We start from the raw sequence: 24,064 nt of genomic DNA on the forward strand, positions 1-24,064 counted from the left end.
ATTGTAATAAAGCTGCATTCACTTTTGAGAACACGCCAGCTAATCACATGACTGTGAACTTTTTTTGTACTTTCTTCCTCTTCCTGTTCCTCTTCCTAAGTGCTGCTGTGCTTCAAACTCTATTAAATCTTCAATACTTGGCTCCCCCTCAACAAATTCCACTATTTCTTTAATATCTGTCACTTCAACATCTAAGTCAAGCATGTTAGCAAGTTGCACACTTTTATATATGATTTATAACTTCAACATTTTTTTCATCAAACCCTTCGCTATTGTTCACAAAATGTTTTAAGCATTTTTTCCATATACCCTGCATACACTTTTTTCTGTTACTCCCTCCCAAGCTGATGCAATGTTATTTATGCGGTGGAAATGTTGCAAGCTTTCCAAAAATCATGAATCATAATTTTCAGTTGCTGCTACAGCTTTGGAAAAGGTGGTGTGCAAATAGTAAGCCTTGAATGTTGCTATTGCACCCTGATCCATAGGTTGTAGGATAGCAGTTGTTTTTTTTAGACAGATACACTACCTTTAAGTCTGGATGTAGGTCATCAAGATGCTGGGGTGGCCTGGGGCATTATCAAGCATGAGGATCATTTTATGTGTCCTCCATGCTTTGTTATTTGCACAATAATAAATAGGCAGTGTGTGCTTACTAACCTGCTTCAATGCACGTGGGTTCTGTGAACGGTAGATGAGGAGTGGCGGTAACTTGAACCCAGCAACCTTTTTCCAAACAACAACGTGACCCTGTTTTTAAAAGCCTTAAAACTGGGCATCATTTTATCTGCTTTGTGAAAGTAGGACCTTTCGGGCATTTTTTTTCAAAAAAAGTCCAGTTTCATCCATGTTAAATATCTGCTCTTGACAGTAGCCACCTTTTTTTTGGATGATTTTATCACATTCAACCACAAACTTCTCAGCTGCTTCCACATCTGCACTTGCAGCTTACCCACTGATACCCTGATTTTGGAGGTTGAATCGCCCACAAAACCTTTGAAACCATCCATGGCTTGCTGTAAACGTTTCAGTCGATTCTTCTCCTTTGTGCACTTTCAAATTCTCAAAAATACTGTGTGCTTTCATTTTGAATCAATAAAAGACTCATTGGCATTCTTTTTTCTATTTAGTCATCAATCCAAACTGCCAGCTATTTCTCCATTTCATGAATGAGGCCTTTCCGCTGCCTAGTTAATATGGCTTGATATCCTGTTGATGCCTTTACTGCCTCTTTCACTCTATTCTTATCCTTTAGGATTGTTGAAATGGTAGAATGTGCAAGTTCCAATTCATTTGCTATTTCTTTAACTTTTTTCCAGCCTTATAGTCCTTAATGATCTTAATTTTCATATCAAGATCAATAGCTTTTCTTTTTTTCTGAGCACTTTCTGCAGGTGCAAGCACAATTTTTCTTTTTTCTGACATGCCTGTACAGTACAAGCGCACATTACATTACAATACTGTACATAAAGACATAAAACGGTACAGTGTAAAGAACGCTGGAAGAGGCATTTAGGAGAACCAAAAACAGTACAGTACATACCTGCAAAACGGCAAGCTGGGATTGAGAACGAGGCTGATGCAGAGTGATGACATGACGTCCTGTGCGCAGGTCAGGAGAGCTGGTCAATATGCCCGAGCTGTCGTCCTGCGGGGGTCTGGAGAGCTGGTCGTAGGTCCGACCGGTAGTTAAACAGGTAAGTCGTTAAACGAGGAGTATCTGTATACTTTTATATCAGTCATTCTCAATTAGGTTTGCTGGGGGTTCCTGGAGCTGTGGCTTATTGATATCCCATTTGTGGTTGCCTACATAGTTCTTGGGTCAATGTGACATAAAGGAGCCACCAGTACAGCACCAAGGATGTTTATATAGTGCTCTCTATGGGTGGCATTCTGACCACCACTGTAAGAGAGGCATTCTTCCCACTGGCCACCAAATTTTTTAGAAATGGGTTCCTTGAGATATCAAAATGATTTCAAGGGTTCCTCTGGGGTAAAAAAAAAGGTTAAGAAAGGCTGCTCTATAGCTATAAATTATACTTTAAGGAACACTATTGTTCTGTCACTGGAGGTCCACACAAAAAGTCAACCCCTGCTTTTCGGAACCCTCCCCCCCTCCGGTGTCACATTTGGCACCTTTCGGGGGGGTGCAGATACCTGTATAATACAGGTATTTTCACCCACTTCAGGGAATAGACTCCCACGGAAGCCACTCCCCTTCCCGTCCCCACACTGTCTTTTGGGAAACACACTGGTCCCAGGAGACAGAGAGGACACGACTCGCACATGCGCAGTAGGGAACTGGGCAGTGAAGCCGCAATGCTTCAGTTCCTGATTCCCTCACCGAGGATGGCGACTGGGGCAGCCCGAGAGATGAGTGATTGCTCAGCTTCAGCTGCCGATATCGCGGGCACCCTGGACAGGTAAGTGTCCATTTATTAATTGTTTAATATTTGTAGCTGCTGGCTTTTAATATTTTTTTTAGGTGGACCTCCGTTTTAAAGCATAACTGCCAATCTCTGTAGTTGGGTTAGATGTAACTTTGTGGATGCCACGTGAACACAAAAGAATATCCATTTATTTTTAAATTATGCAGTATTTCTCTTTATAACATCTGTCTGTCAGGCAGATTACAGAAGAATCTTTTGACAAGCTATAATTGTAGAGAGGCTGTAATGGTATTTTCAGACTACATGTGCTATGAGTACAAATTATGCCTTCACTCCCCTATTAACCGATCTCAAATCATTTCACAACACTTCATAGGGAAATAAATATTGAATCTTTCTGATTTGGTAATTTATTGTTTGCCATTTGATCTTGATGTTTTAAAACATTGTGGGTAGAAATTATTTTATGCCCTTTGCTTCATTACTTTAGTGTTTTGTGGGCCCTCTGGCATCCATAGAGTAGACACAATTAACAATTTTAATTGACCTATATAAATGACTCTGTACACCAAACATGTGTATTTCCTTCTGCCAACCATTTGTTATTGTAGGTAATCTAACATGACTGTCTAATACTACATAATATAACTGAATACAACAATATAGAACAAAATGTAACGTGAGCTCTATTGAAGATCTGTTGCTTATTTTCTAAAAATATGATCAAAGTTTCTCCTTCATTCTCTCACTTTTCTTGTATCCACTAATTACTTGTAGTTGTTTGGTTCAACATCAATAATACAGCAATCTCCATACCTACCCCCATATTCTGGGAGACGATTCAGATTGCCATAGTAACCCATCTAACTGTCCAGATCTAATCTATGCATACTAAAATACAAAAACCATCCGGTTTAATAAAACATCATGCCAGGTACAGTAAAATCAGAAAAACATGTAGTATGATAAATGTCACTATTCCCAGCGCATAAACTACCACCAACCAGAACGAGCCCTATAAATCTCCTTTAATGTCTTTCCCTATATATTAATGTTTTATGTATGTGATATATGTCAGTGGTCCTAAATGGGAAAGAAGGTAATGTATTGTCGAGATGGCTGCAAGAATTGTTCTAGCTTGTCATTAGAATGCAGCATTATTTCGATTAATCTCTGATACTCAAACATTTAAGAAGGGAGATTATTCTAGTGCTGCTTGCTAAATCAACACCACTGACAGAGCTGTTTGTTATTGTCCCACTCCTCTTATCCAGCAGGTGTTCCATGCAGATTTTCTCCGCTATTCGGTTTCTGACAAGGTGATTGATCATTCCTAGCTTGTTTTCTATATAGGCTGTCACTGGGGTTTGATTATTAATTAGCAATTGTAAATTAAATGCAAGAAAATCAAATCAGACATAGAGCTAGCATGCCTATTGGCATTGTATTTGATTATGGGTGATTCTTTGTACAAATTGTTTCTACAAAAGGAGAAAGGACTTCTGGGTGAAGCCATTTTCACATGACAGGCCTGTAAGTGAATGACTAACCTAGTGGGTGTTTTAAAGTAAACTTGCCATTAAATAAATATGGTCAATGTTATTGCTGACCTATTTCTAGAAGTGCTAGGTGCCTCACTGTTATGTTTACCCTTTTGGCTTCAACATTTCCTGAGTCACTAACTGGGGACAAGAAAGTAGATCAGGAAGCTCCAGTGGCAGGTGCAAGCAGGGTGGATGAACTGGATGCATGGTCAGACAAGCCAGGTCAGTAACAGATGGTCAGATACAGGCATATACGAAAGGGAAGGAATTGTCAGGGTAAAGGTTGGCAACACAAGATCACACAGATGGGCAGAAGGCAGAGCAAAGTCCAGAGACAAGCCAAGGTCAGGGCAAGTAACATTCAAACAAAGCCAGGAGTCAAACACAGAAGTCAGCAGAATCAGATACAGGAACATGGGATACAGCTGCAGATCAGACAGCAATGGACTAGTGCAACTGCTGCACTTATATAGGCCATTTAGTGCCAGTGTCAATGGTGAATGCGCATGCAAATCTTTGTCTGCCTGTGCTCAACAAGACTGCCTGCGAATTTGCATTCACCTCGGATCTTCAGCTGTTCTATGCCCAGCACATTCCTGTATAAATTGCCTTGTCTGGAACCCATTTATGTAAGACATAGACAATAGGAATCCAGTCCAGCATCTATCAGGGTACAAAACAGGATTTCCATGTTTGCTTCATGGTGCAATTGCTGTTTACATATGACACGAGAAAGGTGCTTGCATTAGCCTTTGCATGGGGGGGCAGGGGTGCTTTTTTTTTTTTATTATTATTTATTTAGCTTTTTTGTTTTGTTTTTACACTGTTCCTTTCATTTTTTTTTCATTTTTTTCCCCTATGATAGCAATAGGTAGTGACAGGTACTCTTTTTTGAAAAAATTGAAGTCTATTAGACTCTCGATCTCTCCTCTGCCCTTAAAGCCTCCGACCACACCAAGATCGGTGTGATTACGATGCTTTCCAAATTTCCCAATGGTGCTGTTTATATCAGGTGAAACCAACGTCATTAAATGCTCGTAGTTTTATGGTTTCTTGGGCCATAGAGATGATTGGAGTCATTCTAGTCTCCGATCAGCTCTATGGTCAGCTGATGGAGTCACAGCTTTACGTATTGTGAGAGCAAACCCTATTGCTGTCAGAATAAATAAACCTGTGCTGCAGCAGAATTGCATACCTGCAAAGCAAATACTTTGTTTTATTTTTAACCATTAACATTACAGTATAACAGTAATACTATACCTGCAAAGCAAATACAATAAAACACAGTAAAAATAAAACATTAGTTATAAAATACAGTAACAATAGATAGAGAACAATAGAGAGAGAACAATAAAGAAGACAAATAAAACAACAACTATTTTTGGCTTTTTTATTCAAATTGTTTTTTGTTTTTTACATTTAAAAAAAAAATGTAGTCTGGGCAGTTGGGGGGCTCCATGTGACTATCTCTTCCCTTGTAAACCATAAAACCATATGTATAGCCTGTTGCCCTGTCACAGAGCTTGGCACGCTTTCTGGAGAGATGCTGTTAAACAATCAAGCGGACAGAAAATGTACTCTTGACAACTTGATCAGGAATAAACAAGGCTGCAAACTGTTGGTTGAAGTTGTTTACGAGGGGCCAGAATTTTGTAGAACCGATCGTATGCAGGGTCACACCAAGGATGAGAGAGTTCATTGTCTTTGAAATGCATGAACCGCAAGATTTGCTCGTATTGCGTCCTGGTCATGGAAGCAAAGAACACGGCATGTGGTGAAATGGGTCAGTGGACCAATATGACCGCAATGCACACTTTTTAGAAAATGCCTAGGAGGAGGGATAGGCCCAGAAAGGTCTTAAATTCAGAAACTGTAATAGGTTTACAATCTCTGGCAAGGTTCAACTGGGGATTAGAGGCGATGAATTGACCAGCATACATATTGCTTTGGTCCACAATAGATCTGTGAAAAACAGTGAATAACAATCAAGTGATGTAAAATCAACTGTTTCCACCTGAATTCCGGGTTGGCCAGCGAATGGGGGAAGTACGGGCGCTGCAGAATGGTGGGCTCCCAATTAGGGATGCAGCGGGAAGGGCACTATGGGCTCTATGGGCCTGTGTTTGAACTCTTGGTGCCTGCGGGACACTACTTGTGCTAGCCACCCCACCAGCTTGAACTGCAATTATGGGACTTGCCACGTCACCACGTGTTACTGCAGTGCTGGTTTGACTATGACTAGGATGTACTAGACCACTGGTACTTGCCAGTTCACCAGGAGGTTGAGCGGCACTAGTTCTGGCTCTCTGCTCAAACAAGAGAAGAACGGGGTCGGGTACCCCTGACCTTAACGCTGACAACGGAGTGATCCCTGATTTCTGTCAGGGTGGCACTGCTCTCTACCGGTTCATATACTGAACCTGAATCTGACAGTGAGGCGGCTTCCCCATCGATCTCATCTTTAATGCTCAGCAATGTGTAGGCCTCTTCACTAATGTACCTCTGTCTGGACATTTTGGTCTCTAAATTTACGGGTACAACTAGTACAATTCACAGGCAAAAATAGCCACTGGTTGTCATCGATTGCTTCAATCGCTACCAAAAAATTAACTGTTAGTGTTCGCAGGAATCAGGCCTGACTCAGAGAATGCTGCAGTTATGTGTGTTGTGTTTCGTAAGTGACAGTGATCAATTGATATTACACTTGGGTGGGCTGGGCTGGGTTGAGCTGGGCAAGGGGGCTAAATACAGGTGTTAGCAGGTGTCTGGGTTGATTCCGCTAACGCAGAGTTTTTGGGAACACGAAACTATTGGTGACGCTAGTATAAATCAAAGATATTGATCCATTCAAACACTATACTAGTAAGGGTGGTGTATGCTGCTATAAAAACCTGACAGTAACTGGCTAACTAGCGTCACCCGCAACGCTAAATACAGTAATCAGAAAATAGATCTGTAGACTATATTAGTGACACTGGTGACAGGGGGTGAAAGGGTTAACTGGGGGTGATCAGGGGGTTAAACCTTTATTAGGGGGGGTTTAGGGGGGTACCTGGGCTTACCTCTAACTGCTCTAACACTGATTAGTGTCACAAGTGACACCAGTGCAGTAATCAGTGAAAAATCTGAAAACTACACTTGGTGACAGTGACAGGGAGTGGGGGGGGGGGGGGGTCGGGCGATCGGGGTGTGAAAAGTGTGCCTATGTATCTGTACTGTATCAGTGTAGTGTTGGTGCAACTCACCTTTGGATGTCCTCTCTCCTCGTATGTAATGAATATGTTGTTTTAGGTTTGCATAACTAGAAGTGGGCCTGGGGGGTGATGAGGTCTGATGCTGCTGATCTTCACTGGATGCAGGATGGCATCCCATGAAGGCTGGTGGACTCTCTTGCAGAAGATGGTGCTGGTTGTTAGAGAATTTTATCACAGGAGCATCAGTCTTGACTTAGTCTCTTTTTTCCCTGTGATGTGCTGCATAGAGTACCAAAGTTTTGCTTTAGTATGGAACAATTTCAACCCTAACCCTCTCTCCCACTTAAGTAATCAAATTAAGTAATAAAAACCTTTTTTGTTTGCCTAAAAGTGACTGGTGCCCATCTACCTACATGTCTCGCTATGCCTAAGAGACTTACACCTGAAGTGAAATGTCACCCCACCCTGTCTCTAGGGGCAGGGCCGCTGATAGGGGGGACCACCAGCCCTCCTGTAGGGGGCCCGGGCAAACAGGGGTGCCCGGACAGCAGGGGGAATCATTGTGGTCAGATGGAGGAGCAATTACAGAATGACATCCCCCTTCCTGTTCTGCCTGCTTCTGATCCCCCTCTGTGCCCCATGTCACTGTGCTGCCCCACGGCACTGCTGGCTTACCTGTCTCATAAAAAAATTACAAATTGTAAAATAAAATACATTTTAATATATTTTACTGTTCTTTAAAAAATTATATTAACAAAAAAGTTTAAAGATTTTTCAAAACTATTTAAAAAAGGGCTAATTCACACAGGTTTGTGTCCGCTAATAATGATGTTAGTGTATTTGTTGAAAATATTGTTTTGATATATTGGGGGCGGGGGGCCTGGGGGGCACTGTTAGGCTGTACGGGGCACCGTGATTTCTAACAGCAGCCCTGTCTAGCGGTACCACCATGCCTCCAGGGGTCTGGGGGATGCTACAATAGCTAATACAACTATAACATGTATCTAAGGCACTGGTCCCTTGTTTTGTACTGTCTATACTGACGCTTCACCTGCTGCCTGTCCATAATTAGACATTCTTAATGTTAGAATCAATGCTATGACATGTATTTTCACAGTTGACACTGCCCACTGCTAAAGAGAGTGTTTGCCAGGGGGCCCCATCATCATTTTGCTACAGGGCCCCATGATATGTAGTTACACCTCTGCAGAGGCACCTAATGGTGCTTTCAATCCAATGCTAAGCTTAAAGTACAGCTAAAGCTCATTTGGCTGTACTTCTGTAGATCACAGTAGAGCAGTTGTTCTGCACTCCTGTGACCCGATTTCAGCAAAAGCCACTGTTGGCTGACATCACAGAGCTGGTCCAGGCTGTGGAAAGATTGTGACAATATGGTCGGGATCCACCCACAACCCTGGACCGTCACCTGGCTCAGCCTTTCTGATCCGCTGAGAGCCTGAGCCAGCTGCCCCCCACAGCTCAGCGCTAGAGTGAGCGCGTACGTGGGGGGGGGGGAAGCAAAACAGACAATGGTGACTGACAGTCATCAGCTCTCTGCCAACGGAGCTCTGAGATCCGGGTGATCTTCTGGGTTTGATTACTTGTTTCTTAGTCTTAGGCCCCGTACACACGACCAAACATGTATGCTGAAACTGGTCCGCGGGCCAGTTTCAGCATACATGTTCGGTCGTGTGTGGGCGCGAGCGGGCCGAATTCCAGCAAACATTTTCCCGCCGGGCCTTTTCCCAGCGGGCAAATATTCCTGGACTTGTTTTAAAACCGTCCGCTGGAATCCTGCCCGCTCGGACATGTACGGTCGTCAGTACAGACCTACCGTACATGTCCAGGCGCCCGCCGTCCCTCGCATGCGTCGAAAGACTTCTACGCATGCGTGGAAGACTTTAAATGGCAGGCCCGCCCACGTCTCCGCGTCATCGCCGCGTCATCGTCGCGGCGACGACGCGGACACGCCCCGCGTATTGTTTACGCGCGGACTTCTGTACGATGGTGTGTACAACCATCATACAGAAGCCCTCTGGCAGACATGTACGGTGAAAACGGTCCGACGGACCGCTTTCACCGTACATGTTTGTTCGTGTGTACCCGGCCTTAGAGTTGGTGGGGGCATCCAACTAGTAAGTATGATTTAAAAAAAAATGTAAATCCCATACTTGTCTTAAACTTTATAGTAACTTTGTATTCACAGTCAGTAGTACAGGTTCGCTTTAAATAACTTTTCTCCTCTCTTATTGTAGAGTATTTGTTTAGAAACCTTTTGCAGTAACTGGCACAGTAAAATACCATCTGTCTGTTCCCTGTTCTCTCTTCTTTGAATGGCATATTTTGCCAAAATGTTTAACATTTTCTATCTGAATAAACACATTCACAATTTGTTATAGCTACCAGCCAAATACCTGTAGACAATAAACTTTTATATTTTGTTTTTTATTGTTTTGTATTGCATAAAAACAGGGTGACTTAATTGTCCATCCTATAGTGTTTTATTAGCAGTGGAAGCTTCATCTTTCTATTCTTTTATTTAGATATCTACTGTATATAGTTTGAAAAAAATGGAACATTAGTGGCAGGAGGCCTATACATTTCTGGCAGTTCTGATGCCTTTATTCTGCATCTGAACTGTATCAGTCACCTGTCAACATGGGAGTTGAGTTCTGAAGTGATATTAACCTTGTAAAACTGTAAACTTGCACTTTTGGTTTGTAATAGTCCTCTCACATAACTATATGTTTTTTTTTTTCTAGTATTTGAAATGCTGCAGGTCTTTGGTTTTCTGGATATCTTTAAATATTTACTCTGCCTAGTACAATGTGGTAGTCAGTGGCAGAGTCATATCATACAAGAACTTCAATTGGCTGCCTTTTTATTTTTGTGGTAAAACTTTAGTCCTCCAAGCACTTCAGATAAACATAGAATGGGGTGATGCAGTTGTTGCTTTGATAGTGTGGGAGGTGCTAACCCTCCATGTTACTACACCAAAAACTCAATCCAGTAACGGCCCATCCATAAGGGGCGCCGCCCCCCTAATCCATGTGCCCGGCCACTAAACTACATGCAGGGCACTGGGAACATAGGGCCAGATTCTCAAAGGATTTACGACGGCGCAGCACCATGTACGCCGTCGTAAATCCTAATCTGACCCGTCGTATCTATGCGACTGATTCTTAGAATCAGTTACGCATATATATCCATTAGATCCGACAGGCGTAAGTCTCTTACGCCGTCGGATCTAAACTGCATTTTTCTTTTGCCCGCTAGGTGGCGCTTCCGTGGAATTCCGCGTTGAGTATGCAAATTAGCTAGATACGCGAATTCCCGAACGTACGCGCGGCCGACACAGTGAAGTTACGACGTTTACGTTAGGCTTTTCCAGGCGTAATGTTGCCCCTGCTATATGGTGGCATAAGTGCGGCGCAACAATGTTAAGTATGGCCGTCGTTCCCACGTCGAAATTTTAAAAAGTTACGTCGTTTGCGTAAGTCGTCCGTGAATGGGGCTGGACATAATTTACGTTCACGTCGAAACCAATGATGTCCTTGCGACGTCATTTGGAGCAATGCACACTGGGATATTTTACGGACGGCGCATGCGCAGTTCGTTCGGCACGGGGATGCGCTTAATTTAAATGATACACAGAATTTGAATTCCGCCGGGTGATTTACGCTATGCCGCCGCAACTTACGGAGCAAGTGCTTTGAGAATACAGCACTTGCCCGTGTAAGTTGCGGCGGCGTAACGTAAATCGTATACGTTACGCCGCCGCATAGATCTGCCAATCTACCTGAATCTGGGCCATAGATTCCAATGGAGATTTTTTCTTTAAGCACATGATTGGAGCCTAAGGCTCTAATTGGCTTTAAAAAAAGGCTGCGCCCTGAGTCCACCCAGTTGTGTGGCAATAGCAAATTATTATTCACTATTGACTTCCTGATTCTGCTCCTGGCCAATCGGGTCTCAGGACCCACTTTCTATTCGGCTGGGAGGAGAATACCAGTACGTTTTGTGACAGCGGTTGGCGATGGTGGTGCGAGTAAGGGGGTGGTGGTGGCAGTGCGAGTGAGGGGGAGGTTTGTTTGATGCCCCACAAAAAATATTGAGCACCAGCCGCCACTGCCCCAATCAAAGAGAAGATTGAAAAGTCAACAGCAAAGCAATATCATGTTTGCTTAGGGAAGATTTTGCCACCGTTCTAACATGGGTGCACCAATAAGAAGTCTTTTACATGATTTTGAAGCAAAGGAATAGGTAGGTTTTTTTGAATTGCTTATTTGTGTAAATGCTAAATAACTACCCGGAAGGATGTGGAGGAGTCTGATCTCCTATCACAATTAGGATAGGCGTTGAGGCATAACAATGTGATTATAATGGGGCACTTCCATTTTCCAGTTCTTGACTGGGCATATGGAACTGCTCACTAATTTAAGACTTGCCATTTCCTAAATGTCTTCCTGGACAACTTCATGTATCAGTTGGTGGATGCCCCAACTAGAAATAACTAGCTCTGCTAGATGTATTTTCAATTAACACAGATCTGATTGCTGATGTGGAAATAAGGGTTACTTTAGGAAACAATGATCACAGAGTGATTACATTCAATATAAATCGTATGAATATATACAAATTAATGGGGTGGGCAACTACATGGCAAATTCATTTTAATGTAGAAAAATGCAAAATAATGCATTTTGGGTAGCAACAAAATTAATACAATCTATACACTAGGGCAGGGATATGCAATTAGCGGACCTCCAGCTGTTGCAAAACTACAAATCCCATCATGCCTCTGCCTTTGGGTGTCATGCTTGTGGCTGTTAGAGTCTTGCTAGGCCTCATGGGACTTGTAGTTCCGCAACAGCTGGAGGTCTGCTAATTGCATATCCCTGCACTAGGGGGAGAACCTCTGGGGGAATCTAGGATGGAAAAGGACCTGGGGGTCCTAGTAGATGACAGGTTCAGCAATAGATTGCAATGCCAAGCTGCTGCTAACAAAGCCAACAGAATTTTGGCATGCATTTAAAAGGGGATCATCTACAGCAGACCTGGGCAAACTATGGCCCACGTGCCGTATACGGCCCGGCGGACCTTTTAATCCGGCCCACCCCCGCCGCCGCCGCTGCCACGTTAATCACCGCGGCGGGGAACATTAGACAGCGTTCGTTTGAACAGCTGTTTTCCCCGCCGCGCATAGACACTCCCCCTTGGACGGATCTGTCCAATCGCGAGCAAGGGGGAGTCACATAGACACTCCCCCTTGCTCGCGATTGGACAGATCCGTCCAAGGGGGAGTGTCTATGGCATAGACACTCCCCCTTGGACAGATCTGTCCAATCGCGAGCAAGGGGGAGTCACATAGACACTCCCCCTTGCTCGCGATTGGACAGATCCATCCAAGGGGGAGTGTCTATGCGCAGCGGGGAAAACAGCTGTTCAAACGAACGCTGTCTAATGTTCCCCGCCGCGGTGATAACAGTAGGCAGGGCCGGGAGGGATCACTGTGCCCATCACACGCAGCCACTTGTGCCAACACATGCAGCCACTTGTGCCAACACATGCAGCCACTTGTGCCAACACACGCAGCCACTGTGCCACCATAAATTGTCGCCACTGTGCCAATCACACGCAGCCACTGTGCCAATCACACGCAGCCACTGTGCCAATCACACGCAGCCACTGTGCCAATCACACGCAGCCACTGTGCCAATCACACGCAGCCACTGTGCCAATCACACGCAGCCACTGTGCCAACACATGCAGCCACTTGTGCCAACACATGCAGCCACTTGTGCCAACACACGCAGCCACTGTGCCACCATAAATTGTCGCCACTGTGCCAATCACACGTAGCCACTGTGCCAATCACACGCAGCCACTGTGCCAATCACACGCAGCCACTGTGCCAATCACACGCAGCCACTGTTCCCATCAAACGCAGCCACTGTGCCAATCACACGCAGCCACTGTGCCAATCACACGCAGCCACTGTGCCAATCACACGCAGCCACTGTGCCAATCACACACAGCCACTGTGCCAATCACACGCAGCCACTGTGCCAATCACACGCAGCCACTGTGCCCATCAAACACAGCCACTGTGCCATCACATGCAGCCACTGTGCCAACACACGCAGTCACTGTGCCATCAATTGTTGCCACTGTGCCCATCAAACGCAACCACTGTGCCATCACACGCAGCCACTGTGCCATCACATGCAGCCACTGTTTAATCAATTGTTATTGATTAAACAGTGGCTGCCTGTCCCCAGCCTCTGTCCCCCTCCTGTGCCATGTCCCCAGCCTCTGTCCCCCTCCTGTGCCATGTCCCCAGCCTCTGTCCCCCTCCTGTGCCATGTCCCCAGCCTCTGTCCCCCTCCTGTGTCATGTCCCCAGCCTCTGTCCCCCTCCTGTGTCATGTCCCCAGCCTCTGTCCCCCTCCTGTGTCATGTCCCCAGCCTTTGTCCCCCTCCTGTGTCATGTCCCCAGCCTCTGTCCCCCTCCTGTGTCATGTCCCCAGCCTCTGTCCCCCTCATGTGTCATGTCCCCAGCCTCTGTCCCCCTCCTGTGTCATGTCCCCAGCCTCTGTCCCCCTCCTGTGTCATGTCCCCAGCCTCTGTCCCCCTCCTGTGTCATGTCCCCAGCCTCTGTCCCCCTCCTGTGTCATGTCCCCAGCCTCTGTCCCCCTCCTGTGTCATGTCCCCAGCCTCTGTCCCCCTCCTGTGTCATGTCCCCAGCCTCTGTCCCCCTCCTGTGTCATGTCCCCAGCCTCTGTCCCCCTCCTGTGTCATGTCCCCAGCCTCTGTCCCCCTCCTGTGTCATGTCCCCAGCCTCTGTCCCCCTCCTGTGTCATGTCCCCAGCGTCTGTCCCCCTCCTGTGTCATGTCCCCAGCCTCTGTCCCCCTCCTGTGTCATGTCCCCAGCGTCTGTCCCCCTCCTGTGTCATGTCCCCAGCCTCTGTCCCCCTCCTGTGTCATGTCCCCAGCCTCTGTCCCCCTCCTGTGTCATGTCCCCAGCGTCTGTCCCCCTCCTGTGTCATGTCCGCAGCCTCTGTCCCCCTCCTGTGTCATGTCCCCAGCGTCTGTCCCCCTCCTGTGTCATGTCCCCAGCCTCTGTCCCCAGCCTCTGTCCCCCTCCTGTGCCATGTGCCCAGCCTCTGTCCCCCTCCTGTGCCATGTGCCCAGCCTCTGTCCCCCTCCTGTGCCATGTGCCCAGCCTCTGTCCCCCTCCTGTGTCATGTGCCCAGCCTCTGTCCCCCTCCTGTGTCATGTGCCCAGCCTCTGTCCCCCTCCTGTGTCATGTCCCCAGCCTCTGTCCCCCTCCTGTGTCATGTCCCCAGCGTCTGTCCCCCTCCTGTGTCATGTCCCCAGCGTCTGTCCCCCTCCTGTGTCATGTCCCCAGCCTCTGTCCCCCTCCTGTGTCATGTCCCCAGCCTCTGTCCCCCTCCTGTGCCTCTGTCCCCCTCCTGTGTCATGTCCCCAGCCTCTGTCCCCCTCCTGTGCCTCTGTCCCCCTCCTGTGCCATGTCTATAACAAGTACTCGTACCAGTTTTCCAACAATGATATTTACTGCTTTTTATAAAGAAATACAATTGATTTTATGCAGTATTGAGTTTAGCCTTTTGGCCCGGCCCTCCAAAATATTTTTAGTTTCTCATGTGGCCCCATCGAAAAAATAATTGCCCACCCCTGATCTACAGAGACAAAACGATAATTCTACCACTCTATAAGACTCTGATCTGGCTTTACCTAGAGTATGCTGTATCAAATCAAATATCAATATATAGATAGATAAATTAATAAAGTCCTGAGTTGAACTTCCACCAATAATAGTGCATTCAGCAAACATCTCTGCGCTCTCTGAACTCTCACCTAAATAATGTGAATAGAAAGCCTTGTGGAGAAATATATGGGCTGATGGTCCTTCCTTGGTGTATTTCTTTCCTTATCTCCTCTATATGGAATCCAGGCTCCAGGCTCTTAAAGTATAGATAATGAGTCCAAACAACTGGGGTTACCCGAAAAATGTAATTTGGGCTCAAATGGCAAGAGATCCCGAATGGATAAGCCAGACCAAGCCTCACAGCATATCCTCCTCCAAGCTTCAAATCACACCGGGTGTGCGCCTGATTGATTGGTTTGATATATTGTTTTGGATTATGATGTTATACACAGAGCAACACTAGAGGAATTGCGCAAGATCACTTTTATCCATTTATCTAAAATTTTGTATCCTCTCTGGAAATCCTCTAGCCCTGCCCCATTCTACGAAAATGTCACTAAAACACAGGTTCAAATTCTTCCCCAAAAAATTAACCGTGATTTTTACATGGATTTGTTTACGTGGCTCATATGAGATGCCGTTTTATTGGGGGGCTCTTGCATTTCAGAAACAATATTTTAGGTGTTTCTCTAGTCATCATCAAAGTTTAAAATGCAATGTATTTATACAGGTGACAGACATGATGCTTCAGGACAGTCAATACCCAGACTGGGGTAAATCTGCACGAGCTTTCTGGAGGAGGGGGAACATCCGGATAATTTTGTTCTGGTAAGCTCATGTCTTGATCATATTTAAGACAGCCTTTTAATGACAGAACCCCTTTAACATGCAGATGTTAACCAGACTGTAAAGTCAATTATTGTCTAGTTATTGTTACTATGTCATGATCATTTTCTGAGTACAGATAGGTAGAATCTTTACCTTGTCTAGCCAAGAAACAGTTTAGAGTGTTCCAACTCCATGTAGTTTCTGTGCAACTGATAGACCATTTTATAAAAAAAAAAAAAAAAAAATGCTGAATTCCCACTAAGTATGCCCCAGATGCATCCAGATAGGTTCATACAGTGTTCAGCTTCCAACTGCTGTAGATCATGCTAGGTGAGTCATACAAAATTTTAAATGCAAAGTCTGTTTTTTCTTCTATTATTCTTCATTTAGCTTAAACAGTAAGGCCCGGATTCACAGACACTGGCGCATATTTAATGCCGCCGTAGCCTATCTCCTTTACGCTACGCTGACGCAGCGCAGAGAGGCAAGCACTGAATTCACAAAGCACTTCCTCCCAAATCTGCGCTGGGTTTCCAAGGCGCAAGTCGGTGTAAGTGTAAGTGGGCGTGAGCCATGCTAATGAGGTGTGACCCCATGCAAATGATGGGCCGAGCGCCAGACAGATACGAATCGCCAACTGCGCATGCGCCGTCCCGTGGACGCATCTCAGTGCGCATGCTCACAAATACGTCGGAACAACTGCCTAAGATACGCCGGATCACTGCCTACGGCGTGAACGTAACCTACGCCTAGTCATATTCATGTCCTACGTAAAATACGTCAGCTTGTGTTCCCTGGTGCAGCCCATTGAATGGATGCTGCCGAGTTACACCTCCTTTATGGGGCATAACTTTACGCTGGACGTATGACTTTACGCGCACTGCGTCGGACGGACGGACGTACGTTCGTGAATCGGCGTATCTCCCTCATTTACATATGTCAATAGAAAATCAATGGGAGCGCCAAATACGTCCAGCGTAAATATGCGCCCACTCTACGCCGGCGTAGGCAAGTTACGTCGGTCGGATGAAGCCTATTTTCAGGTGTATCTTAGTTTCTGAGTCTGGCGCATAGATACGACGGCGCATATTTGCACTTACAACAGGGAGGACCACCACCCCACCAATATCCCTACCAACCCTACAACGGCCAATACTCAAGACCCTGGAGAGGAGGACCGAGAGGGAGGGGTAGGGGTTATTATGGCCAAAACTATGGACCCCCCCAGTGGCAGGGGGAATGGAGGGACTGGGGGGAGTCATTCAGACCACCAATGCCGGTTTTTCAAACCAGCAGGGGAGGATGGAACCACAACCCCCAAGAAGGAGAGGGTGCAGAGGGGGAAGCAAAAAGAAAAAGGTTAAACTAGGCGAAGGCATTTTTAATTTAACCGATATTGTATTTTCACAGGAAGAGTTACTGGTCCTAGATAAAGGAATTAAATTTGCGCCCAGTAAAGCTTTCAACGGATTTGAAACATTTATAGATTTGCAAAAATTTATAAGGAAACTAAATTTAAAAAAATACTTTGGAAGCAAAGGTGAAAACCTAAAAGAAACAGAGACTCCAGAATACACGCACAGCCTTTTAAAAAATAAATCAACTTTTAACCCTAAAATTAGCTCCAACCACCACATAGAGGTTTTCAAAAAAAATGGTGGAAAAAGAAATAAAAAACATCAAACCACAAAGGAACACCAAACAGGATAGAATATGGCAAGGAATTAAGAAACTGGAAAAACGGAAAGATATAGTCGTTAGGCCTGCGGATAAGGGGGGGGGGGTTGGTCATACTAACCAAGAAAGAATATGCAAATGAACTCAACAGGTTAGTAGGCGACACCACTACCTACCAATTACTAAAGAAGAACCCCAACAAGGAATTAAAATCCAAACTCAGAACTTTTCTAAACAAAGGGATTGCTGACCATATCATAAACAAAAAGGAGGGAAGATATATATTACCTAAGGCTCCAAGAATCCCGGTAATATGCCAAGTACCGAAGATACATAAAAACAAATCGAAACCCCCGGGACGCCCAATCATCAGCGGCATAAACTCGGTACACTCCCGGTTGGGGGAGTATCTAGACGTGTTTCTACAGCCACTGGCAGCAGGAGGAAACTCCTTTATTAAAGACAGTAAGGACATTATAAACATGTCAACTCAAGTTTCAGTGAAGGACTCCACACTGTTGGTGACCATAGATGTGGAGTCTTTATACACCAACATAAAGCAAATTGACGCATTGGCAGCAGTAGCATGGGCCCTGAAAAACCATTCGAACCTCAAATTAAAACAGAGAAGGTTTCTTCTAGAAGGATTAAGAATGGCTATGAAAAACAACTTTTTTTGGCATGACCACAAGTACTATAGCCAAATAAAAGGGGTAGGAATGGGGAATAAGTATGCCCCAAGCGTGGCAAATATATTTTTGAATAAATGGGAGAGCGAAGAAATTTTTGGTAAAAGCTGGCCACAAATCCAAGCATATAAACGTTTCATAGATGACATCTTGATTGTATGGGAGGGGAGCCATGAGCAGTTGAATCGCTTCGTTGAGCATATCAATAATAACAACTATGGAATCAGATTTACCACCAACGTCCAACCTAACGTAATACAGTTTTTGGATTTGGAAATATTCAAAACTGGGAAAGAACTACATACAAGAACACACTTTAAGGAAACGGACCGCAACGGGTACATTCCGTACGGTAGCTGCCACCATCCCCAGTGGAAACGGGCTATACCCAAGGGGCAGTTTATTAGAATTAAACGAAACTGCAACTCCATAGAGGATTACCGTTCGCAAACAAATATACTTATCGACAGATTTGTCGAGGAAGGATATGAGAAAAAAAGGTTGGAGCAAACAAGATCAGATGTAGGCTCCATGAACAGAATTGATATGCTGAAACAAAAGGAACACAAACCAACAGAAAGAAATGATGTCACCTTTGTGACTGGTTTTAGCGCGGACTATTTAGCGGTTAAAAAGATCATCACCAAATACTGGCCCATTATTATGGGAGATGCAGATCTCAACAGAATTCTACCTGCCAAGCCGAAATTCATATACAGGAGAGCCAGAAGACTCAGAGACACCTTAGTAAAAAATGTACCGGACCCTCCCAAGAAAATTACCACCTTCTTCGATCAGAAGGGTTTTTTCAGATGCGGGAAGTGCAAACCATGCCGCATAACAAAAGGACCTAGGAAGATCAGCCATTTCAAATCCCATACTAACAAAAATGAATTTAAAATAGAGAAACTCATCACATGCAGTAGCACGCATGTCACCTATGTGCTGGAGTGCGAGTGCGGGCTGCAGTATGTGGGTAGAACCACTAGGAAGCTGTCAGTGCGCATGGGGGAGCACATTAGGAATATAAAAAAGGGGTTCATACACCATAGTGTTTCGTTGCATTTCAAACAAAAACATAACAAAGATCCCAGTAAACTAAAAATTTATGCTATTGACAAAATAGAACAGAACTGGAGAAATTTAAATATGAGAAGGGAGGTTTCACGTAACGAAACAGAATGGATTTATAAAATGGAGACACTCAGACCTAAGGGAATGAATGTAGAACTAGATGTCAATTGTTTTCTGGAAGATTATTGACACATGGCTCATATACAATTTTAGCATGCATTCATACTCACATAGAATTTGGGTATGCATCCACACTCATTTTAGTCATTCCCAGCTTCCAAAATTTATATATATGCTTCCGAAAGATTTATGCACCTATAGAATCAATTTTAATTTAATTTTAATTTTTTATTGTTGTATTCAAATTATTTTATGTACTTTTGATGAAAAAATTTAGTAATAACATTATAGATGCAACCACCCATTTGTCATATGGAGATTGCTCTACTGTTTTTAAGTATTCCCCAATATTATTATTTTTTTTGCATTTAAGGGCAATAGTAATAAGAACTATACGATAAATGTCGATGTGTCTCTGTAAGGTGTCTATGGCAGCATCGGGCACAGACGCACATAGCAAGTCAGGGCGGAATCCAGTACCCAATATGGCCGACCGGGTACTTCCGGTAGAAATAGTGAGGGTACTAGGAATCATATAACATATGTAGCATATGCCAGACACTAAAATGGCGGAACGGGCACATCCGGTTTCGACTCAGTAACTCCCAGATCAAAATAGAGAGAGGGGAGGTTGATCAACAAAGGGGAGGTAATGGCGGCAACGGCGTGCTAGCGTGGGCTTTGCTGCACAATAACACATAGCAGCCACCCAGTAGAAACATCCTCCCAATGATCTGTATACAGTACTGGCCAGCATACAGCAGTAAAGATGGCCGCCGGGGCACTTCCGGTACAGCTAAGATGGCGGCGGAACTACTTCCGGTTTCGCCATTCCACCCAATTGACAGCTGAGAGTATAGCTGAGAGCATACAGTAGTAAAGATGGCGGCCGGGACACTTCCGGTTTAGCCAAGATGGCGGCGGAACCACTTCCGGTTTTGCCATTTCATTCAATTAATAGTTGAGAGTATAAATACAGTTGCACTATCAATATCCACCAGCTTTCCTGATTACGCAGACTTGCGAAATGCGTAGAAGCCAGGTGGACAACGCAGAGGGGGTACATCTGACCAGCGGAACCACAAGTGTAGCAGGAGCCGGGCGCGCAACCCAAAGACAAGCTGGTGAGCGTCTGTCCAAACCCGATACTGCCAAATACACCAGGTGCTGGTTAAAGCACCTCCTTTGTGAGTAGTTTGATTTTAAATATTTTTAAAGAAATAAACCTTTTTAAAACATACTATACTATGATGAGCCCCCTGTTTTTTGAGGAACAAAGGAAAATCTTGTGAGAGAGGAAAAGAGGACACGATCGATCATAATGGAATAAGGCTTTGGGCTTATTACCAGCTGGGGTCTGGTGAGTGTGTATTTCAGCAGTTGGTGGTGGTAGCACTTGTTCCCGTCGGGTGGAAGAGATAGCTGCACCCTAGATGTATGAGATATAACTCCAGGACAAATTACCACAAAACTTTTTCCCTTTACTGGATTCCAAACTGACAAGTTGCTGGTTTTCCAGGCAATTTTGGAGTTGTGTTATGCAGGCACATGAACTTTAAAACGTTTTTTGCACATATGTTATGACTTTGCACTTTGTATCCATATTTATATATATATTTCTATTAATTCAGATCTGTTTGTTTTTAAACTAGTTGCATACAGTATCACGTATATATCTCATATGTTTAACAGAATGAAATTTTGATATTTATTTAGTCACATGCTTGTGAGATTTTTTACTGTTATTTATTTACTTATTTAAATCTTGTTTGGTGGCACAGTAGTTGCACTTAGCACTACGCAATAGTACACGCTTGTGACAGCTGGATATTGCAATTTATTTACTTATTTATTTATTTTTATAGTTATTTATTGTGTTTTATCACGCATATCGCTGCACTGGATTCAGCACTTTATTGTATTAGATTTAATTTACCATTTTGTGTCATCGCGCATTTAGACCAGCGCAGTAACCACATTCTTTTGCTTTCACTCATAAACCTTTTTGGAGGTTTACACAGTACCGCAGCAGGTCAATATAATATAACCTGTTTTTTGCGCCGGTGACAATCACATATACAAGTTACGTCGGTCGGATGAAGCCTATTTTCAGGTGTATCTTAGTTTCTGAGTCTGGCGCATAGATACGACGGCGCATATTTGCACTTACGCGGCGTATTTCGAGATACGTCGGCGCAAGTGCTTTGTGAATCCAGGCTTAAGTCTATTTTGTTGAGAAAAAAAACTAATGGCTCTAATGAGAGTAGCAAGGTTTGCATTCCTTTAAATGGAATTAACTCTTTAAAAGCAACTCGCCAAAATTGAAACTTTTGTTGCAAAGGATGCCTAAAATCGGACTTGTATCTTAGTGCAGACTTCCGGGGAAATCATCAAAATACACAAGCAGGAAATTACACCAACTGTATACAGAATGGCTCCAGATTGCCATTTTGCATTGAATTTTACAGAAGATTAAAAGGGAAATATGATTTTATAACCACCATTACTGTAAACCACCCAAAAAGTATCTATTTTCTGAAAGCAGAAATCCTGGAGAATAAAATGGTAGTAGTTGGAATTTTTGATGTTGCATAATATTATTTACTGTAACTGACACATTTTTTCAAGAAAAAAATGCATGTTCATGCAAACAAACACAATATTATACCCAATTCTTTGGTAAAATACAAAACAGATGAGGTTGCATTGAGTAAAGAGATACCAAAAATGTCAAGTCCTCAAAGTGTGCATGCCCGTGGAATCGCAAAAAGCTATGGTACCTAAAATTCTCCATTGGCAAGAAGTTACAGGTCATCAGTTTAAAGTAAACTGAATTATGGCCCTAGAATTATTGCTCTCACTCCAACTTTCGTGTTGATGCCGCACATGGGTGGTGCAATTGATGTTTACATACATAAATGATGCACCTTTTACATGGGTGCACGGGTAATAGGGTGCTTTAATATATATATATTTTTTATTTATATTGTGCAAATGTTATTTAATTTTTTTTTTTGTACTTTATTGCTATCACAAGTAGACTAACATCCCCCCCCCCCCCCGTGTGTAAATAGCATGGCCAGATGACAGGTCATTTTTATGGAAGCATTGAGGATCTATTAAACCTCCAATGTCTCCCCTTTCCTCCAATGAAACAATTTAAGCACAGATGAGGTTTGAATAGCTGCATCCTCGGCTTCATTAGCTGAGGAATGATAACTGTGACCCCAAAAGTGATGTAATACATGTCACTGCCAGGCGTGTCTTTAGTCACAGGAGGGAGCAGGGACTGGATGTTCCCCCGAGTTCCTCTTGCTTCCAATGTGCATCCTGCCGGTGCCACTGCTGGGGGTGCCCCTTGAGAGACCCCTAAAGGGGAGGCACCCCTTTTGAGAGCCCCGTAGAAGGGATGCAATCACACAGTCACTTTTATAGGAAAGCTCTTCGGTGGCTCTTAAAGCTGGTATCATGCTCACAGCAGCTGTGAGCTTGATTTAACCACTTGCCTGCAATGATGTTTATAAATGTATCTTGGTAGACAAGTAGTTAAACAAAATATACAAGATGTAGAGATATAAAGTGTGGGTACATTTTATGTAGCTTCACTGCAATGGGTTTGTCTTGACTTTAAAAGCAACTTTTGGCATTTGAAACAGAACTCCAGAATAGTCTCCAGGGCTCCCTGTAGTCTCTTTGTTCTCCCCAACACTTGGGTGGAGCATAATTTCTGTAGGGAAGGGTACACATCAAGCTGCATGCAGCTGTAAAAGTATGACATATAGGAAGTTTTTAATTAAGAACCTTGGATTCTAATTTTTTGTTGTTGAGTTTTGTTAAAATTCTAACCAGTGTGATATACTCTATACCATGGGTAGGCAACCTCGGCCCTCCAGCTGTGGTGAAACTACAAGTCCCTTGAGACATTGCAACACTCTTGACAATAACAGGTATGGCTCCTAGAGGCAGAGGGATGATGGGATTTGTAGTTTCAAAACAGGAAAACAGTAGTTTCAGAGTGCTGAGGTTTCCTACCCGTGCTCTGTATGATTGTCCTTCACTGTGTACTCAATAGGTTACCATTACCTATATACTGTAAATATAAAAAAAAGTCCAAGTACATAGCTAATTAAAAGTTAATGTACACATATACAAACTGTTTACCTGCCAATGTATTTTGAAAGTTTTTTTTTTAAATAACAATCATGTCATTCTTACCTGTTCTGTGCAGTGGTTTTACACAGGGAAACCCCGATCCTCCTCTTCTTGGGTCCCCTACTGGCACTTCTGACCCCTCCCTTTTAGCAGCTTGCTATGAGGGCACCCAAGCAGGCTTACTCCTGAGCCACTGCTCTGCATCACACACATAGCTGCGGTTCAGCATCACCCCCCACACTCTCCTCATTGGCTTGCTGGCTGTGATTGTGATTGACAGTTCCAACTCAACCAATGAGGAGGGAGAGTCCCTGAGAGCTGGGGCTCTCGTGCACATCGCTGGATTGTCATGGGGCTCAGGTAAGCATTAGGAGAGGCTGGGGGGGGGGGGCTGCTGCACAGAGAAGGCTTCTTACCATCATGCATAGAACCTTGAGCCCTTAGAATCACTTGAATTTTTTGACAGCCTAGCCAGGTTGGTAATCTCATTTTTTCTACTGCAGTTAAAGCTCAATTCTGGGCTAGTGCGTCCTTTAAAACATCTCCAAAAAAAAGTGCAGTGCTGTTATACCACCACAAAATGTCCTTAGTCTTTAATGACATTCAATGGTGTTAAATGATATCCCGTCCAATGGGGTTAAATGAAGACTGATGACATATTGTAA

The 24,064-nt window shown here is 44.1% G+C and overlaps 1 protein-coding gene across 3 annotated transcripts in view; it reads left to right on the top strand.

Annotated features, from left to right (window-relative positions):
* TMEM117 (transmembrane protein 117) overlaps positions 1 to 24,064 on the top strand; it is a 316,364-nt gene that overhangs the window by 178,780 nt on the left and 113,520 nt on the right. For all 3 annotated transcript variants that reach the window (XM_040343890.1, XM_040343889.1, XM_040343891.1), the window contains exon 5: positions 15,590 to 15,687. In XM_040343890.1, coding sequence (XP_040199824.1) covers positions 15,590 to 15,687 — 98 coding nt within the window. The remainder of the gene's footprint in view (positions 1 to 15,589; positions 15,688 to 24,064) is intronic.

This window comes from Rana temporaria, chromosome 3 (assembly GCF_905171775.1).
Source record: "Rana temporaria chromosome 3, aRanTem1.1, whole genome shotgun sequence".
NCBI lineage: Eukaryota > Metazoa > Chordata > Amphibia > Anura > Ranidae > Rana > Rana temporaria.